Source organism: Phymastichus coffea, unplaced genomic scaffold (assembly GCF_024137745.1).
Source record: "Phymastichus coffea isolate CEN01 unplaced genomic scaffold, Cenicafe_Pcof_1.1 PCOF00143, whole genome shotgun sequence".
Taxonomy (NCBI): Eukaryota; Metazoa; Arthropoda; class Insecta; order Hymenoptera; family Eulophidae; genus Phymastichus; species Phymastichus coffea.
The window spans coordinates 190475-210131 of record NW_026706954.1 but is presented as its reverse complement, the minus strand read 5'-3'; the positions used below and the strand labels follow the sequence as shown (position 1 = coordinate 210131).

General features: G+C 40.1%; 1 protein-coding gene across 7 annotated transcripts in view; it reads right to left on the bottom strand.

Annotated features, from left to right (window-relative positions):
• Nucleotides 1-19657, bottom strand: part of LOC131672129 (syntaxin-binding protein 5) — a 70642-nt gene that overhangs the window by 7641 nt on the left and 43344 nt on the right. For 2 of the 7 annotated variants that reach the window (XM_058949133.1, XM_058949136.1), the window contains exons 13-19: nucleotides 13636-13767; nucleotides 11615-12128; nucleotides 2415-2540; nucleotides 2208-2327; nucleotides 2013-2138; nucleotides 1602-1811; nucleotides 1257-1365 (exon numbers count right to left, since the gene is read on the bottom strand). In XM_058949133.1, coding sequence (XP_058805116.1) covers nucleotides 1257-1365; nucleotides 1602-1811; nucleotides 2013-2138; nucleotides 2208-2327; nucleotides 2415-2540; nucleotides 11615-12128; nucleotides 13636-13767 — 1337 coding nt within the window. Of the gene's footprint in view, nucleotides 1-1256; nucleotides 1366-1601; nucleotides 1812-2012; nucleotides 2139-2207; nucleotides 2328-2414; nucleotides 2541-5644; nucleotides 6108-11614; nucleotides 12129-13635; nucleotides 13768-15857; nucleotides 15892-19657 lie in introns of all 7 variants that reach the window. The other 5 variants (XM_058949134.1, XM_058949135.1, XM_058949138.1 and 2 more) reach the window with 5 other exon arrangements.

Sequence of the window (19657 nt, the reverse complement as noted above, 5' to 3'; positions counted from 1 at the left end):
TAGAGATTACAGAGACAGGAGGACTAGGGACAATGACAGCAACATGGTGCGCGATTCTTAAATTGCAAACAAGTTCAATTTTTCGACTTTCACTTTATCTGCACGGTGTTGTCGTGGACTAGAGTGGTGGTCTGGTAACTTGCACTATTTTGTGAGGATATTGAATGATCAAAGAATCGATTCTCCCACCGGCTGTTCATAACTCGACACGACACACGATCCGTGACAAAAACAAGAGAGTTGAATATCAGTGGTGTATCTCGATCGTAAATGAAGCATGTTTCTGAGTTTTTCTTGGATAAAATGAGTTTGTGAAAATCCATTTTTATCAATTTCGAGAGCGATTGTTTTATGTTAGTACAGATTTGAAACTGCAATTGAAATGACTTGAATATAGAGAACACAATCTCGTGAAAGAAAAGACTGTGCCAAAAAAGTGTGCTATTGAAAAAGAAACATCTACATCGAACATGCCTCGAGCCTTTTTCATTGCAATATTATAATAGCCATATAGAGAGAAACAATATTTAGTGCAGAATGAAGTGTGTCTGTAGAAAGAAAATCATACTAAAGAATGCCAGAATGAAGAAATTCGCTTGAAACATGCCGAATCGATCGTATCATTTGATCACTCAGGCGTCACTTTCACATCTACGTAATAGTTGAAAGAAAAGTTGCGCAAAATGTATTGTTATTGATCGAAAGAAAAAAAATACGAACGAACGACACATAGTAAATATGTGAGCTCTAAAAAATGACATTCGCTATCGACTGAGATGCGTTGAAACATAATGTGTAATAAATATATACGCAAAAGAAGGAAAATTCTTGCGCTTCTAAGCTCGTGTCAGTCAAATCAGTCCAATGATATAAAAAGAAAGTGAACTAACATTCACCTGGCAGAACTTTAATAAAACGGACAAAAAAGTAAAGCATCTTGTGTGAAATAGCTCGTATGGGTTATCTTTTGATTGCTTTAGATCGTGATTTTTTAGCACACTTGCATGTACAAACATAGGATGTATATTTTTTTAATTGATTGAATTGATATGCTTGATCTCAGCCTTTTTTAGAGGTAATTTGTAGAATAAGCATTAATGAACTGCGGTAAAAAATCGTGCGCCATCAGATTAATATGCCAGACAATTGTGCATACGTCAGATATAGTGATTAGTGGATTATTTTGATAAACACTCAAGTAAAATGGTCATTTACAGAGTTGGCCTTTTTTCAGCATTCAGCTGGGCCAATCTTACCTCAAATCGGCGACTGGTACGAAATCCACGTCGATCAGTGGCCTCAAACTCGGTAGACTGAAGGTAGATATGTGACCGTTCGAGACATAGCAAACCAAGCAGACGCTATCTGCAAGAGGTCAAGCAAAAGTTTGATTAGACTTTGAATGACAGCGCGCCCGCCACGCCGCAATTCGAGACACATAGTTTTGATCAGAAATATCGATTTCCAAACTGTCAACGATTCTTTTTCTTTCAATGTCCAATGGCATTGTTCAAGCTTACGTTATTAAATCCAATCGAGGTATGAGAAGCAAAGGAGCTGCATTTGGAGATGACCGATTGCCTGAGACGTCAAGGTTTTACCTTTCATAGACGTTATTTCAGCTTTAACGACGTTGCCGCCATCGCCTATCTGTTGTTTGTAGACACAGTTGTGCGATGGAAGAGCAACCACTCTGGCCTGCTTCTCGGATGTCAGCACAACAAATTGCCTATCCTCGTAACCGTCCGTTGCGGATCCTTGAGAATTGATCGAGGGTGAGGTCCGTGTACTCGAAAATTTCCCTTGATTCTCTGTAAAACGCAGATCAGTTCGCCTCGTTATAACTACGCGCGCGCTCTCTGCTTCATTTTTCCTCCGATAGAGACATTAATCAACAATGCAAATGTTTAGTTTGCTGCTTACAATTGTCGATTCATCGAAGCGCATTAGCGCTGCAGAACACTGGATAAACAGTTTGCTGTAATTGAGATTTTAATTAAAAGTAAACCTACTATTGCGATCCTTCCCGTCTGCGTTCTCGTCCTTCCAAGATTCGTAGGAGTAAGGAATCAGGGCCCCGTTGCAGTCCAAGAAGGACATCGTTAAAATACATCCTTTCAGTTTAAACGTAGAGCCATCTGCGCGCCATTAAAATGATGAGTTCGCGCTAACGTTTACATGATTTCGCTTCGACCATTGCTACTTACTACAACTAGAGATAATCACAGGCTGTGCGTGTCTGTCGCCAGAGGCAGGTGTGTTAAAAACAATAGTCTGTACGGAACCCGAAGACGTGCCAATCCATAAAGTCGGTAAGGCATTGGAATCTGTCGATGCATAGATACGTAATTTTAATTTTTAATTTATCTTGTCGCGACGTTCGCCATCGGGAAGGCAAACCGCGCTCCGCTTACCGCTCTTTTTCGTGTAGGAATCGGCAAAAGTAAGGCAGCTGACGGTTTCAGTGGCAATGTTTTCCAGCGAGGACATACTCGAACTGCGCGATCGTTGGAACGAACTGTCGAGTTTGTCTATACGGCCAGCATTTGTAAAAGAAATTGGAAGCAATCGATTAATTGTTGAAATGGAGCACTTTGCTGCGTTGATTTCTGGAACTCATTCTACTGAAGCATGCATGAAGAGAAGTCATAGATAATTTTTTTATATATAGAAAGTTTTTTTCAAAAAAGAACGTCTAACGTAGCAACAATAATTTATATATATATATATATATATATATATATATATATATATAGAGAGAGAGAGAGAGAGATATATAGTGATATATATATAAGATTTTTTGTTTCATAATACTGACAGTGCAGTAATAAATTGTACAATGACAAACCCAACAACAACAATATAACAAGAGTAATAAACAAGAACGTAGTATACATTTCATAAAAAACTCTTTCAAACTTCAACACAATTATATATATTTTTTTCATACTACATCATCGAGTAATGCTTACGCTTCCGGATCGAATAGACCGATTTAACGAACCTTTTAAATCCTGTACACTTTCACGCAAGTTATCGCTTAAATTATTTTAATTGCCAATCAACGTTCACACATTCGATTGGCGATTCTCGTATTGGTGGAAATTATTATTTCATGGTATAAAAACGAGGTCTAATTACGATAGCTTGTCAATAAAAAATAAAAAATTTCATTAAATTATTCGACTCGACTACAAACTCGACGCTCGATTTTTATGGACTTTTCCCTTTGCATTTTATCCAACAAACATTAATCGTTTCAATTGAACAACTCTACGATCAGTCACGAGGCACCAAATAAATATCAAATTTCACAATAGCATGGTTTTCCTACAGTACCGCTCAAATTTTAAGAAGCTGCACAAATGAAGCTTTTATGTACATATTTTTTTATATTTACAAGTAACGTATAGCTATCTAATTGCAAGCACTCCTCCAATTATTTTTTCTTACATTTATAGCACTATAAACTACTTTTCGATATATTATGTTTATAATCAACAACCTCATCTTTAGCGCGAATCACGTTTCTCCTTTCTAAAAAGACCAGAATATTTCATTCACCCTCCTTCCAATTATTACTTACTGTCCGATTTTTAATATTACATTTTAAAGGGTTCATCAAAGATTCTCTTGTCAAGTTATCACGAGCAGAATACACACATGTAATCATGTCTCAAACCGAACTCAATATTGAAAGCAGTATTAATTCGAGACAGTGTAAGCAGAGGTGAAAAGTTGCTAGAACAGACAAAAAAACTCAGAATAATATATATTCCATTGAATGTGCGACATTATATAAAATAGAAATAGGATGAGTCACCTGAAAAGGGTAACCCATGGAAAGTAGTGCACTTTCATCATTAACAGTAAACAATTGCATGTTTTGTTTTATCAAGCATTGTTTAATTATATATTTTTGGATGTTCTTTTTTATTTAAATCACTTTCCTTTTTTTACTGTGTATTCCATTTCAAAGTTCACACAACTAAACAGTAGTGTAATTGGAACGTCTAACGCAAACAAGTGAACAAACGCACAGAGATTACATTAGGTAATTTAAAGGCAAACAGAAGAAGAGAGCTTGTATATAGGTATTATAATTATATGATCAAGGCAGAAAAAAAGAGCAAGTGCACGCACGTGAGCCAGGAGATGCAATTGCCGATCATTCCTTTTTTTATTTATCGCATAGACGCTAACCAGACAGTATTTAGTTAATATCTATTAATCCTACTTTTATTATAGATTAGCATTGCATTTCTTCGTTTTCAATCTTCACGATTGACAGTGGTGAACTTGACTTTGCATTTACATAGATTAGTACATTTTTTATAGTTTAAAACATTGGTTTAAGTAGCTTTTATTTTAATAGTTTAAGTGCAATGATTTTATAACTTTGAAAATATTATCATAAACTCGTAACAAGCAAATGTCAAGTTTCTCCAAGAAGACATCACAGTACCTCTGAATACAATACAAGTTTCTAGGCATACGTCATTTGCTTCAAGTGATAATTATAAAATCATGTGCACAGTGTTATAAATCTTTTTAAATTATAATTTTATCATTCATTTACATTTATTATAGAAAGTACTTTAAAAACACATAATTCTGAAAGGAGAATGATCGCACAGATACATTAAAAGCTTACCTTGAGGTTGTCATCATCAAGAGCATAAAGAGCGTCATAGAGCAGAGAGAGAAAAGCAAGGCTATCATAAATACAAGCAAGATCAAGTCACGCACTGTCATTCGCATGTATATCAAAAACTTCATGTTTTTCTTTTCTTTTTACTCTCTTCAGTACAATGTCGGCGAAGTGTTATTAATACACTATATACCTCTAAGACTCGCTACAAAGCATTGTTTCGAGTAAAAAGAACGGAGAAAGTGTGTTTTTCTCTAAGAAATAGGAGAGACAGACAGAGAGCTGACTACAAATGTGAGGAGGGTTTCATCTCGGAATATACCTCTCGATCGCACAATAGCTTGCGTGTATAGGTGTGTGTTTTTCTGTATGTACACTATGCAGACGAGACAGTCATTATCATCGGCACAGTTGCTAACAAGTAAGTGATTATTATTTTTTCTTCGAGAATATTTTGTATATTATTGGATTGCATTTTGTAGTGCGAGGAAGTTGAAAATAGTGAAATAATTTGTCAGAATTTCGGGTATTGAAGTTGCACATCCATTGTAAAAGAAGGTGTGAGAACTATGATACGCAGATTGTTACAGAATTAAAGATTAAACAGGAAACACACGTTGTATCGAATAATCATTAATCACACAAAACTCATCGGAAACATCGAGGAAGTAATCATTCGATTGAAAATAGTTTACGAGAAAAGTTGATGCTCGGTAATATATACAATATATCTATAGAGGATATAACGAAAGTTATAGTACGAGACATGACGTTGTGAAGAGTAAAAGAGTACTACGGTTAACTTCTAAGAGTGATAAAGGTCAACGATGAATGGTAGATCCGTAGTGTAGAAACGTTAATGAAGAGGAATGGTGAAGAGAGAAAGAAAGAGAGAGAGGGAGAGAGAGAGAGAGAGAGAGAGTACAGGGTGGATAGTGAAGTAGAGAGAGATAGATTGCTTTGTTGTTAATAAGTTAACGTAGTTAATACTACCAAAGCTGCTATACTGTCTGGTGAGGTTATACGGGGTAGTCAGAGAAGCCTGCGAGAAGACGACACCAGCTTGTGTAGTCGGGGGTGCGTAGCCGCGGACGTCAACGCTGCGCTGAGCGTGGAGCGGGAAGTGTCCCGAAGAAGCCGTGGAGGATTCGGCCTCGCCGTAGTGGCTGACCGAGGTGCTCAGACACTTCTGCAATTTGCGTATACCTTGGCTGCGACCGCCACGCGACGACAAGCCGCCGCCGCCACCACCGCCAGACGACACCGACGACTCGGCGGCGGTCGACCGGCGGAATAGCGAGCTGGCCGCCTGGCCGAACGGGCTCTTCTCGCCGCCGCTGCTGCTGCTGCCCTCGTCCTCGGCCGCGCCCACCTCGCCTCCGCCGTCGCCGTCCGTGGACTCCCCGCCACCGGCGCTGCGCTGCTGAGCCGTCGGCGAGACGCACTGCCCGTTCATCTACAAACCAGCCAAATCTTGCTCCTGACACTCATTCGCCAGCTCTCTGCTCATTGCCACGCAGCCAATCTTTCGCTTTCGGTAGCTCGTCGCAATTTCAGAATCAGAGACAGAACAGAGAATAGCGACAGACGTAGAAAAAGACGGATAGGGTTTGCCTTGAAAATTGCCATGGGAGTTGTGCTAGTTTTTGCGATTTCGCGGACCAGGCATGTTTTCCGGACAGAAATGGATGCCGTGGAAGAGTACAAGAGCCAAGCCTCGGCGCTTACGTGTCTTCATCACAGACATATATCGCTCTATCCTTTTCTTTGTTTGCCCTCCCTAAAGCTCTTTGAGTAATTACATGCTCAGTACGATTGAAAGACAATCGATTTTTCTCCCATCTCTTCGGACATACACATCTCGTTGACCAAGCAGCAAGTTATACAACAGCCAAGGGCACGCACCTATTAAGATTATCGCGTCTGTCCTTAATAAAACGGCCTGTCCTGAGTGAAAGCAGCTAAGATTAACTTGAGTAAGTTGGCAGTCGAACAAAGCACCGCAGCAGAAGAACAAAGCTCGCGCTCCTCGGAGACGCGGTTGACGCTTATATAGAGTGCCGCGGCACTGCATATCGATCAGACAGGAGAGAGAGAGAGAGAGAGAGAGAGAGAGAGAGAGAGAAAGCTTTAACAAAAAGGCTACATCCGAGGGAAGAAAGAAGCTGACCGAGTCTCGCGTGAATTGTATTTCATCGTTATTTATAGATAGAGGCGAGTGCTGTTGCTTTTTTCTTCAGTGTTCGCTCGAGCTCGGCATTAGGGAATCCCTGGAGAGCCCTCGTGTGTCATTAGCTCTCTCTCTCTCTCCCTCTCTCTTTCCGAGGCGTGGCGGTATTGCAGCACGTGTCGGGAAAAGATTGTTAACCAGTGCCTTCTTCGCCGCTTCGTCAACTCTGCGCGCGATCCCTCAAGACTTCTCTCTCTCTCTCTCTCTTTCGCTGTAGCTTTTCTAATGAGAGCTGCCGCTTGCGTTTTTCAAGGCCCCTCGAGCGGCGCGCGCTCGCGCTTAACTCGTTGCCACCAATAAACGCGCTTGCTTCTGCTCGTATCGCTCGTCGGTCGGTGCAACTTTTCGCGTTCGTCGGCCCGCTTTTTCTTTTTTTTTCTTTTTGTCTGCCTTCACAACTTTTGCACTCTGTCTTTCACCCTGTCCAGTGCGTCTTATCGATAATACTCGATCCTTGAGCCTTTGATTTGTTATTAGAAAAGTATAGTGTTTTCACATGCTCTCGTGCGTTATTCTTCATACAATCTTTGTATGCTTTGAGGATTCTTTTTCGATTCGCTCTTTGGGGGGGGGGGGGGGGGGGGTCAGAGCAATAATGTGGCAGGGATCGGGGTAAAGGGCTTTTCATCCGTAAAATAAGATTTTCGTGTACAGAAGCGTGCATCTGTTCAAATGAACTTGTTCTAGCAGGCAATTCTTTACGAGCTCTATCATTCTTTTACATTCTGTAGCACTTTCAGTCGATTGTACAAGAGGAGAGAGAGATAGATAATAGATAGATAGAAAGTAAGTTATAGTTCTTCAAAGATCTCTAAAAATAAACGCCTTTGTGGATTATATATCCGATCACCTCGGTGTTTTCCTTTTTCACTCGCCACATCGGAAATTCAACAAGCGTGACGCTGGCACATGGCAATTGCTGCAACGCTGCACGATATATATAATCCAAAAAAGCTCTTGAGGTTACACCACACATATAACCATCAATGCTATGTGAATGCATACGTCTCAAAAAAGAGCGTAAAAGGAAGCTGAGATGTGTTGTTTAATGCTTCTACTTTCGTCTAAAAGTTTCTCAGTTTCATCTCCGACCTGCGCGGCTAAAATTTACAAGTGAATTAATTACAATGTCGCTCTCTTGTGCAGAGTCTCGTATAACAGTCAGTACATTCCATTCGGTTCATTTACAGCTGAGTTCGAGTTTTCTCTATGGTTGACATTCCTCATCAAAACTATGTATGTGTCAGTTTTCATTTTACACAGACTAATGTAGGACTTTCATGATGTGCTTACATGTCAACAGATAAGTGTGCTCTTTGTAACTATGTAAATACTTTTAAGTATAAATGGGTTGGGCTAAGAACTACCTATATGGTTCGTGAAATAGCTATCAGTATTACGATGCTGGTGATGGAAAAATATACAGGAGGCTTTCGGCAGATTTTATTTGTACAAATTCTTTGGTTCTCGTAGAATTCATCGTTATTTTTAGCATTTTTGGATGAAATTTACATGAGAATAGAAATTATAAACAGAAAGTATTGAACAAAGTACCATTGGGATCGTTAATATGATAAAAAGAATATATAGAATATTTTCATCGCTCATGGTACTCTGCTTTCGAAAAAAGAAATTTGAACAAAGCACCAGGAAACTGTTTTTTTTTTTTTACCTGAATCTTGTTTGCTGTCTGTCGAGACTGCGAAATTGAATTGAACCTGAAAAATGGTTCAAGTAAACAATTCTCTTCTCATAGACCTTTCGCAAGGCTTTCATAATAGTGATATAGCATTCCGTACTTTTCCATATAACTTTCGACTGAACTTGTTGCAGAAGATTTTTTTATTTTATCGCTTTTCACCTAATTAAACATATTCTTTATTTGTTATTTCGTTACTGCGAAAGGTCAAAAACAGGTGCAGTTGATCATTAGAACAGTGAACCTTGACACGATGTACGTTTTTATCACTGATTGTTATTTTCAAAGCAGGTTTCATTAGAAACCGCTTTTTCGTGACAAGCGGCACCCTCTACTCTTTCACGCTTTCACGAACAAAACAACGACTGACTAATATATTAGACTCTGCACCTGGTGCGACCAAAAATATGTTCTGGCGATCGAATTATCAGAACGAGCTTATTTTCATAAATACATTCAGCAATCAAAATTTTGGTGTAAAAACGCAAACGAAACAACGCGATTGAATTGAAATAAAGAAAGATTAAAATCATATCGAGTCAAATAAACAGAAACAGCTGTTGCCCAGTCAAAGTAACACAACTACGCCTCGACAGTGCTACGTAACGCAAAAGAAAAAAAAATGTTTGCTCGTCGTTTTAAAACGCAAGTATGTAGCTCATCCAAAAAAGAAAGAAAAGAAATATAATTCAATATAATCGTCAACTGAATAGAATCGTAAGAGTGCTAATACTACAAATTATAAGGCAACAGCAATGCTAACAAAGCTCTGGCTAATAACCAAAACATTAATTATAACGAACAGAACGGAAAAATGAAAAAGATTGATAATACGAACTCTTGAGACAATTTCCACATAACCAAAACCACGTAAAGACACCATGCATCCCCCACGTGATTGGATTGAGGAACAAAACTGCAATTTCAATAACAATAACAATCACTTGCAAAGAGTTTTTCATCGTATAATCATCATCAACGTGTTTGTTTATATGCCCCCCTCTCCAAAAAAGGTCGCTTCCTCCGCAAAGGAGATTGCAGCGTAATTATCATGTCCCGCCGCTGGCTGTCGCCACGGCAACAATCTCTTTAGCGAGGCCATCACCGGCGAGCTTGTGAATACGTACGATCGAAAATTCAATCGTTTCAACGAGCTGCTTCCTCGCCCTTGCCACCCCTCGCCCTATGCACACACAAGCAACACATACACACAAATCATCCGTCCCATACAACAGCAGCAGCAGCAGCAGCAGCAGCAGCAGCTCGTTTTCTCGCCGATCGACTTGATGGCCCGGCCCCTGAGATTTATGTGCTCTCGTTAAATGCCCTCCAGTATCCTACTTCAAAATTATACATACACACAGATACACGCATACTGCCACATCAATGTATATCTACGAGCATCCTAGGCCTTTTTATCTCGTTCTCGTTATCGTTATTTTCTCTTTCTTTGTCTTGTTCTTTCTCACAAAGTAATAAACATTGACCAAATAACAAAAAAAAATAATACATCGATAGACACACAATAGTAATAATAAAAAAAACAGTTGCGAAAGAGATAAAGAAATAGATAGTATACGTTATAACAACGGGGGTTACATAAGGGAATATAACAACACATCACGAATGCGTGACGAATCGTGATCGTAACAACATTAGTATAAGTAAAGGTGTGTATGAAAAACAAAAGAACGAATCATTCATAGAACTCGAAAAAAAAAAATATATATATATATATATATATATATATATAAATTTTTTTGCTTCGGTTGAGCCGTATAAATATGTGCGAGAAGCGATAAGTTATCGACGCGTGATCAGATGTCCCGGTGCGCTCGTGTTTCGGGCTAATGGCGTGTTTGTATGGGGGCGCCTGTTAGTGTGTATGTATGCGTAATGAGAAACGGAGCGAAGGTCAAGGCCGGTGGTGCTCTGCTGTGCGGCCACGAGCGAAAGCTGCAAATCCCCCCCCCCCCCCCCCCCCACCCGCATATTTGTGTGTGCTAGTGTGTTAATGTGCGCCCACGCGGAAATTTATCGAGCAAAGCCCCGAAAAGCCAGCCAAGTAATCCATCTCCAAATAATATACACACACGCACACACACAAAACTCGATTTACGTAGCTCGGTTGCCACGACCAAATTACACCACGGTGCTCTCGCGCAACTATGTATGTACCTTTCAGTCGAAGGTATATTTTGAGTGGTGGCTGAACAAACGAGATAAAAAAAGAAAAAAAAACGGAAAAAACAGACGACATTGTATACATTCGATACAACGGAGAGTTTTTATATGTATGCTACAGCATGCGACTCTATCACAAATATTCACCAAGTAAAAACGTCCAAATATATAATGATCGTCGACGTTGAATATATATGTACATGTACATATATAAATATATATTGTATTAATGTTTCTCAGCATGATCGTACAAGTTCAGCGTACTTTTTTGGATAATTTGGTGATTCTGTGTACAACAACCTTTGCGATGATTTTCAACAAGCAGACACAAGTCTTGGTAAAAAGTATGGCCATATGACAATCAAGAGAACAACAAAATCCCGATTAAAATCGTGATATATACGTTGTAAACAAGCAAGCAGATATATAGTGACCATTAGTATCATACTGTTCCAGATGTATTATATAGGTGATATCATATCGCTCTTGAGGCGTTTTATGTAAACGCGATTGATGGAATATGATCGAGTAAGTATATATCAAAAAGCGTAAGTCAAAGTATGTGAACATACTGTTGTATGTGTACCAATAGATATACATAATGTGACGATAATAATAGAAGTAAGTACGAAAGATGTGTAAGTTTGTAATAATCGTTGGTAATATATAATGACAATATGTATCTATTATGCACATACGTATTATGTTAAGTTAATAATCAACCAATAGATATCAATGAAATACATGGCACGTCCACTAACTGATAGTAATATATATGCGTATGTGTATGTTTGTTTTAGTTATGCGGTATATAACTGCGATTCTAATGGTGTTTTATGGATCAACTTACTGAATCTTCTGAGAAAATTGGCTCCCCCCTGATCGTCTTGGTGCTTGGACTGGTGATGCTTGGAGGAGGCGTTGACAGCCTGAGCGGCCCCCGTGCTCGAGTCCTCGCTGCTGCTGTTCTTTTGGCACTTGGAGTTGGACGCGGAGAGTCTGCCTTCGGCGCGCATCGCCTGCAGGCTCTTTACCACGAGTTTGAATCTGAGTGGGGGTTTCGGGGGCGGGGGCGCAGCGTCGAGAGCCAGGTTGGTCGGCCGCTCCTCCTTGCTGCGACTCGGCCTCGCGGGCGGCGCCGCGGCCGTCAGATTGCTGGTGTCGCGCTGTTGGCACGCGAAATCCGAGGCTCGAGTGCCGGGCTCCGGCACCCTCGGCACTTGAGACGACGAACTCGACACTGTGGGACACTCGGGGGATTGCGGCGACTCAACGTCTACGCTTTGCACTGGGGACAACGTCCTTGGGTGGTTATCGCTCGACGCATGATGCTGCTGCTGATGCTGCTGCGACTGCGACTGCTGCTGTGCACACAGTGACCATACTGATCAACGCTTTCTATGATCGCGCGCCGCGCGAGTCTCGCTGACTTTTGCGCGCATCTACGCTTTTCTATTCTTTTTTCACTTTTATATGTATCAACTATGTATCAACGCTTTCTCACTCGAGCTACTTTTCCTTTCGATCACTGCTAGTCTTGCTTAACGAGAATCATTACACACATGTATGCGGGCTTGCTTTATAACAGACCTTACACAACTCAGCAACACAGCAATTCAAACAACTAGTAAGTCATGAAGGAGAGATGTTAATATGAGTTATTCATCGACCATGTTCGATGTATTGAAATGAGAATCGGGCAATGAGCTTTTCTCTTTCGTTAACTGTTTACAGAGCGATGGCAATGGAAAAAAAAACAAACACGTTATTAGGAAAAGAGATAGCTGCGAAGAGTCGACAGATTAGTTCTATGCTGGTTCTACTCTACTTTGTTAAAACTTTTTTTTTTTCATTTAGCGTGTGCATTCTTCTCGAAAGCCCTTTTCAACAACGTTTGCACATACACCTATTGAAAAGACTTTTCGATCAACACTATTAGGTTACACTCAGTAGCTAAAAACCATCAATGAAAAAAATCCACACAGAGGATCCTGGTGAAAAATATTTCCCCCGGACTTTCATCATCGATGTAGTGTTTTATGTAGTGTGTCTGGACGTGTGTTTTTCTGTGCGTCAAGGTAATTTACGATCGGGATAAATGCATGTTCCACCTCGTTCGATTGGGAGGAGACGAACAAACGAGAAAATGGATCGTTTCACGCTTTATCGAAGCATCTGTACAAATTTGTGGATTGATTTTGAAGTACGTAGAAACGGGCAAGTGGCAACGACGTTTTGAGTGAGCTTTGACGTGAATGAATTGGCTTATTATATAAATACTACGTTCAATCGAAGGCTTGCGGCGCCGGCGATTTTCGCGGCTGCCAGCTTTTAAAAGACAGCGTGTCCATTGTGGAAAGTTAACGGAGCCGCGCGCTCTTTAAAGCTGGCAAAAGCCAAATCCCAAATCCCTGATTGTAAGCCGGAAGTGTCCGTGTTGGAAAAGACCAAACACAATAGAGAGAAACTTTTTCACCAGGTTGTTCGTTCTTTACGTTAACTCAGGCAAGCTTTGGAGAAAAGTACATAGAGAAGAGGGCGGGCGGGAGGGCTACAGTGAAAAGGGATGTGGGTGAATCACGCATCCCCCTGGAGTCTCGCAAAAATGCTGTGGAACACACGAACTGGAATGAGAAGGGGGTGGAAGAATTGGCAAAAAGGCGGAGAGAACACATTTATATACACATACGTATCGAAGAGTAGATGAGGTGAAACACTGGAAAAAAGAATCGAGGGTAACAGCTGGAGGTGGGGGGGGGGGGGGGGGTGGATCGAGCGAGGATAGATACAGCAAAAGAAAAACGAACGAAGAGAGAAAGAGAGTAGAGCACGAAACAAGGAGAAAGGGCAAAGAGAAAAAAAAACAAGTACCAAATCTTGGGAGGTAGGCGTCGGCGTGGTGGCGAGACTACCGCCGGCGCTCTTAATCTTGAGATCGGCCTTGCTGGACTGTCGCTTGAGCCTGAAGCCCTTCCATCCTCGCTCCTCGTTTCCCGCTTGCTGCTGTGTGTTGCAGAAGAACGATATATACCACCGCTGTCTCTCTCTTTCGCTCTCTCCATCGCCGCCTCATTCCACTCTCATTCTCATTTGCTCGATCGATTAATTGAAAGCTCGCGTGGGATTGACCACACGCGTGATTGGCCGAAAATCCGCCTCGTTCGCGCGCGCGCGCGCGCTCGCGCACCCTCGCGCACGTGGCAGGCAGAGGGCTGTAGCGAGCGTAAACCTTTTGGGCGCTCTAACCTACTTTCGAGCCCGGGGGCCACCGGGTCTCGAGATATACATCTGCGCCACTCGTAAATTTGACGACTCTGCCGCGCGCCGGCTCTGTCTGACGCATCGCAATCAACGCTTTACGATTATGTATGTCCCGGCGCTCAGCTTGCCTACTTCTTCCTGTCGGCTTCGCCCCCTAGGCCGCTTCCCATAATATCGGCTTTTCGAGCTCCGTTCGCTTCGAATACGCGTCGTCAGAGAATGAAATTCGCGCTGCGCACGTGCACACTGTTACCTTAAACCTTATCATTGCCAGATAATTTTTCACGGCTTAACGGCTCCTTCTACTTGGCAAGTCTCGGAAGTTATCATTGTTTCCACTTAGAATAATTGAAATAATGACGTCGAGTGCTGCTCTGATGTACCGTCGACTGATGTATACGTACATATATATGTATATATATTCGGATAATCTGCAGCAAAGACGCTTAAAGGTATATATTGTAACATTTGAGAAGGCGCGACTGCGGCTAAAGTAGCTCGAGACTTGAGAAAAGACTTGGTCGCGCGTCCCTGGACTTGAGCTGCAGACGTCAGCGTGTCTCAAAGCAATTTGAAAAACCGATATTGTCCGGAAAGCTGCTGCGAGCGAGCGTGCACGTCTTCTCAGCTGAAAAGACATCTCTCTCCGGCGCGGATTGATGTGCACGCCAGCCAGCGAGGCTTCGACTGGCAGCGAGAGATCGAGGCACAAGCCTTTCCGGCTTCGCTCTCCGCGAAACTGAACTTGCGCAGCGGTCTCGATCTCGCTCCGTTACTCGTCAGCTGTATCGCGCTTCATTTTTTTTTTATTTTTCGGAAAATCATCGCAAAGGCAAGGCCACTTGTCACTTCCCAAGCGCGCTTATTTCTCGTCATAAGATCAATACTAAACGAAGCCTTTCAAACTTTATATTGCTTTGGAGAGAGACAGATATTCGATCAAATAATCCGCCTCCACTCCAAATTCTACTTTACGACCAAAGATGCTCACAGAAAACTCGATAAGACCATGAGACATTACGTTTCGGGAGCAAACTCAATAAATAGATGTCTTTACAGTTTAGGGTGAGACTACTAAACCCAAATACTTATATCTCCACTACTATACACTTTCAAAATTCAGAACGTATTTACAATTGGCTTAAAGATAGTATTTATCATTGTGCATTTAAGGAAGCAGCTTTTATCATCAAATCAAATATTTATTATCATTGCTATAAAATTGCAGTATTGTTCGTAAAGAAAACAAACGAAAAAGAGAAACTTTTATCATCAATTTAAACAAATGTATTCATTATTTCAATGACAGGCTTATACATTTTAATATGGGGCCAATCCAGTATAAACAAATGTTTAGCCGCTATAGCTTAGTTTTCACCGTGTTACACGCGACGATCAGAAAATATTTGATCAAACGTTCAAGGTGAAGCTCTCGTCGAATCTCGATTGAACGTCGATGCAAAAATATTTCGAGATATATGTACATCGGACTTTTCTCAGCCGCATCAAAAAAATCTTGGTGAACTATAGCATATAACGGCAATAAGTCGAAGGAGAAATTTGAGGGAATATCAGACATACATTTGAAAAATACACGATGCGCATGCAGAAAACGTCGGAGCGTGCAAACACATAAAACATCAAAACAGAAAAGCAGTTTGAAAGAATTCGTTGGGCTATGTTTAATCATCTTTTCGGTATGCTAGTGCAATCATTTAAATAAGGCGTAGTATAAGTTTATGAGCAAGGAACATATTCAAAAATATTAAGCCAAGTGCAGGCAGTAAAAGTCGTGCAATAGCTGCTTATTTCCTGATACTATCTCGCGTTACCATTGTCGTTGCTCTCGCCGTCATTTGTATTCCTCTACATTTCGAGCGTCATGCGATGAAAACACGTATCATATTTTTAATTTCTTATCTTTTCCTTTTTTTCTTAAAAAAATCATTGTAAATATAAATATAGAATATGTGTGTTATGTTAATTAATTGATAATGCAGCACGCCCATTGCGATTAACCGAACATTTTGTCATTTATGGTAATCGCATGAACATGACTGAACGACATTATCTATTTGATGTTTCGAATATACAAAATACGTGGCAAACGTGTTGTTGTAAAAAAATTGGCCACGGTATAACAATGACGAGTAGATATGACATATAGGTGTCGTCCGCATGCACCTACGTATATATTTATATGGTTATAAGTGTGAACTAACACGTCGTCTATAGAGCGAGTCTCATCTAATATATCGGTAATCTATACAATAAAAAGAAAAGAAAAAGTGAAAAAGCAATCAATCCGTAAAACCTCACGTTCACACTAGGATGCACAAAGAAGGATTACTAGACGAAGCCACGATAAATGGTGCTCTTCTATATACAGTCGGTCGAACGATGGCAGCCATTTTTCGAATATTAACTCTCGATCTTTTTCTTTCATTTTTAAGTGGAAAGCAATAGCCGCGTTTTTAAAACCTCGTAGATTGTTACAAAGTGCTTCGGACAAAAAAAATTTCGTACAAGCTTCAAGCGTTCGAGTAAAAAACATTATTGCTCAATTGACATCACAAGTGAAATAATAGAACTTTGCCATTAGTTAGGAGCCATTACAATAACTGCCATTTTCAACGGACTTATTGGTAACAGTCTCGTCAAGTTTCGTCAGTGGATGATTAACGCCACATCACTACCTTTTATACAGACGTCTAAATTCAACAAAATATATAATGTTGATCAACTACTTCTTTAGTGCACTTTACGAGCAGAGTGAACATACCACACTTATTTTCACGATCGATTTTAGCAATATGTACTCGACAAATACCACCGACTGAAAAATGCGGCCAAAAGTAGAATTTTTTTCGTTACTCGCCGCTGCCGTTTTCGTTTCTCAATTGGTTTATATATCCGACAAAAAGTGCAATCCATTAGGCTTCTCATCACCCAAAAACTACATGGCCAATTAAAATTGCAGTATCAAATGATTTCTTCCGTAAGAGCGGAGCGCTACGTAAAAAAGTTAATGATAATTCTTTCGAGGCACAAATACCACTCAAATGTAGACTTTAAAGAAGTTCATTTGTATAGCCTGAACTATAAATATATTATACACATTAATATGATCTTCGTGATGTATACACGTTTTTATTTTTTAGTAGGATGTTTAGCTTTATGACATTTCACACTCACGATCACAAGATAAAAAAAATTTTATAAAAAATAGCTTCACAGCAATTGTTACGGAATCTATTCAAATAAGACCAATTCATCGCAAATGAAAAAAGTAGAGTTGAACTTATCACGCACAAGAATTTAGTATCATCTAAACCACAGATATCATGCAGCTTATGACGTATTCTTTTTTCATTTCAAAGTGGATATTTGAAAAAATTTATCGGATCCAAGGTAGAGAACCATTCCTCAAAAGATATTTTAATTTTGCGAGGTTTGCGCTCCGTGGAAAATGACAAGTCGACCCGCAATTGCGAATGACATACTATGTGATCACGCGCGAAATAATTGTGTTTCATAGCAAATGGATGGCACTTCTTTTAAACACACGCTCTACGCGTTCAATGGTCTTGGGTGTGTTTTATATGTATTTGCTAGGTGTCAATTTTAAGAGGTAGAATGACAACCTGGCTCAACATGTGTCCTCTTATTTACACGACTACTTAATCAACAATAAATAATTTTCTCTCCGAGGCGTTTTCCTTTTGAATGTGCACTTGTATTCTGTACAAAAGAGTCATCTGAACAACTACGTATTTAAGTATATCTACACAGAATTTTAATATAGACTTTCGATCGTCCGTACCATCTAAAAACAATTAAGGTTTAAGTGCTATTTGGCCTATACATGGTACACATAGTTTCCATGAATATGCAGACTGAGTGATGATCTATAAAAACTGAGGATACACGATCACAACATGAATATTATTTTGGCGAAAAACAGTATTACAAAAAGTTATCTCATTTACGAAAACAAGAACGAGGAGAAGTAAGAAGTAAGTTGAGGTGGGTTTTTATTAATAATAATAATAATAATAATAATAATAATAATAATAATAATAATAATAATAATAATAATAATAATAATGATAGCAGTATTAATAAGAGCTGAAAGAATAAGTATGACATCTCACAGATGTTCTCTACGATGATGAGAGATTCTTGGACTACAATAATAACAATTATTAGAGCCTGCATCTCAAGGTGTTCATCGTTTTCCTACGATTAACGATTTCTTACACAATACCTCTTACTCTAAGACTGAATATGCATATATAGTATATGTCAATACCAAACAATGAGTATTATATACATATATGCACAGTTAAATAGTAAGTATGTAGCGTCATATCGTCTGTCACTCACGCGTTTTTGTTCGTACTTGCTTTTCGTTATAGGTTAATATCATTGTAAACTCTAAGGCTAAATGTACATTGTTAGATAATGAAATAAATGTGGGTTCAATGTACAAAAAAATAATAACAACTGTAAGTTTTGTTGGGATTTGGGATTTTGTTTTAGAATTGGATGGTTTTCGATGCATTGTGGCGCCTTCTGGCATTTGGCTACTTTCGAGTGAATACCATTTGGATTTGAATTGAGTCGTGGCGCGCTACGTGTAAACAGGAATGAGAGACAGATAGTCAGAGTGAATGGAAAAAGCAAGTAACTGCATCGATTACATACTTGGGAATATATATTAATATATCTGCACGCTAGTCGAATAAAGAAGGGTAAATGCGAAACGGAAAAGCCAGGAATAGTAGGAATCTTCATTTTTCCGAGCACGAGTCTGAGGCACGGTATAGACTGGTCTGATCTCGCGTGGAATATATTAATTATCTTATACATCGCCATTGGAATCAACTAGCTCTTCCTCGAAATATCGATTTTCAATGTATTCAGCGAAAACTAGGTCGAAAACGATATTGAATTTTGCACGAGAGAGATATTTCAGTTAATAATGTCTATAGCTCGAAATAAACCCCCTCGCGGCGCGCATCGCGTTCAAAGACCAATGAGTTTTTTTACTTATCATCGATGAGCAGAGCACTTCAACACAGAAATCACGACATAAGTTTTTAATTAGAATATCGAAAGCTACGTGAACTTTCAGCATGGAGCGTGATCTGCACTAATTAAAAACCTGGAGAGAAAGCCTCAAAGTGGAAGTCGTGGCTAGCTGTCAAAGGATATAATCAGCGCTTCGAATCAAAATGCCCGCTCGACCGTTAAAAAAAGAAAACGGAGAAAAGCAGAAGCCAAGAAAGAGTGCGAGCCCCCAGGCCCCACCGCTAATGAAAGGAACACAGCCAGCCGATAAGAATTCGACCTCACGGCAGATTATGGAAAAATTGAGCGATTGCGCGAGCTGCGCCTCGACGATTAATTAAAAATAATATCCTGTGAAGCGGAGAGGGAAAAAGCAAGCGCGATCTTTCCCACGGATTTTAATGAGGGATTTTGGAAAGTCAGCGATCCTCGCATGATTCGCGCAGCAAGGCCAGCGAACATATTGTCGTTGTCTTCGTCGTTGTTGGAGAGGGATGACTGTAGCGACGAGGTTAGTCGTGCGATATTCGAAATGGCGGCTAGAGAGAGAGAGAGAGAG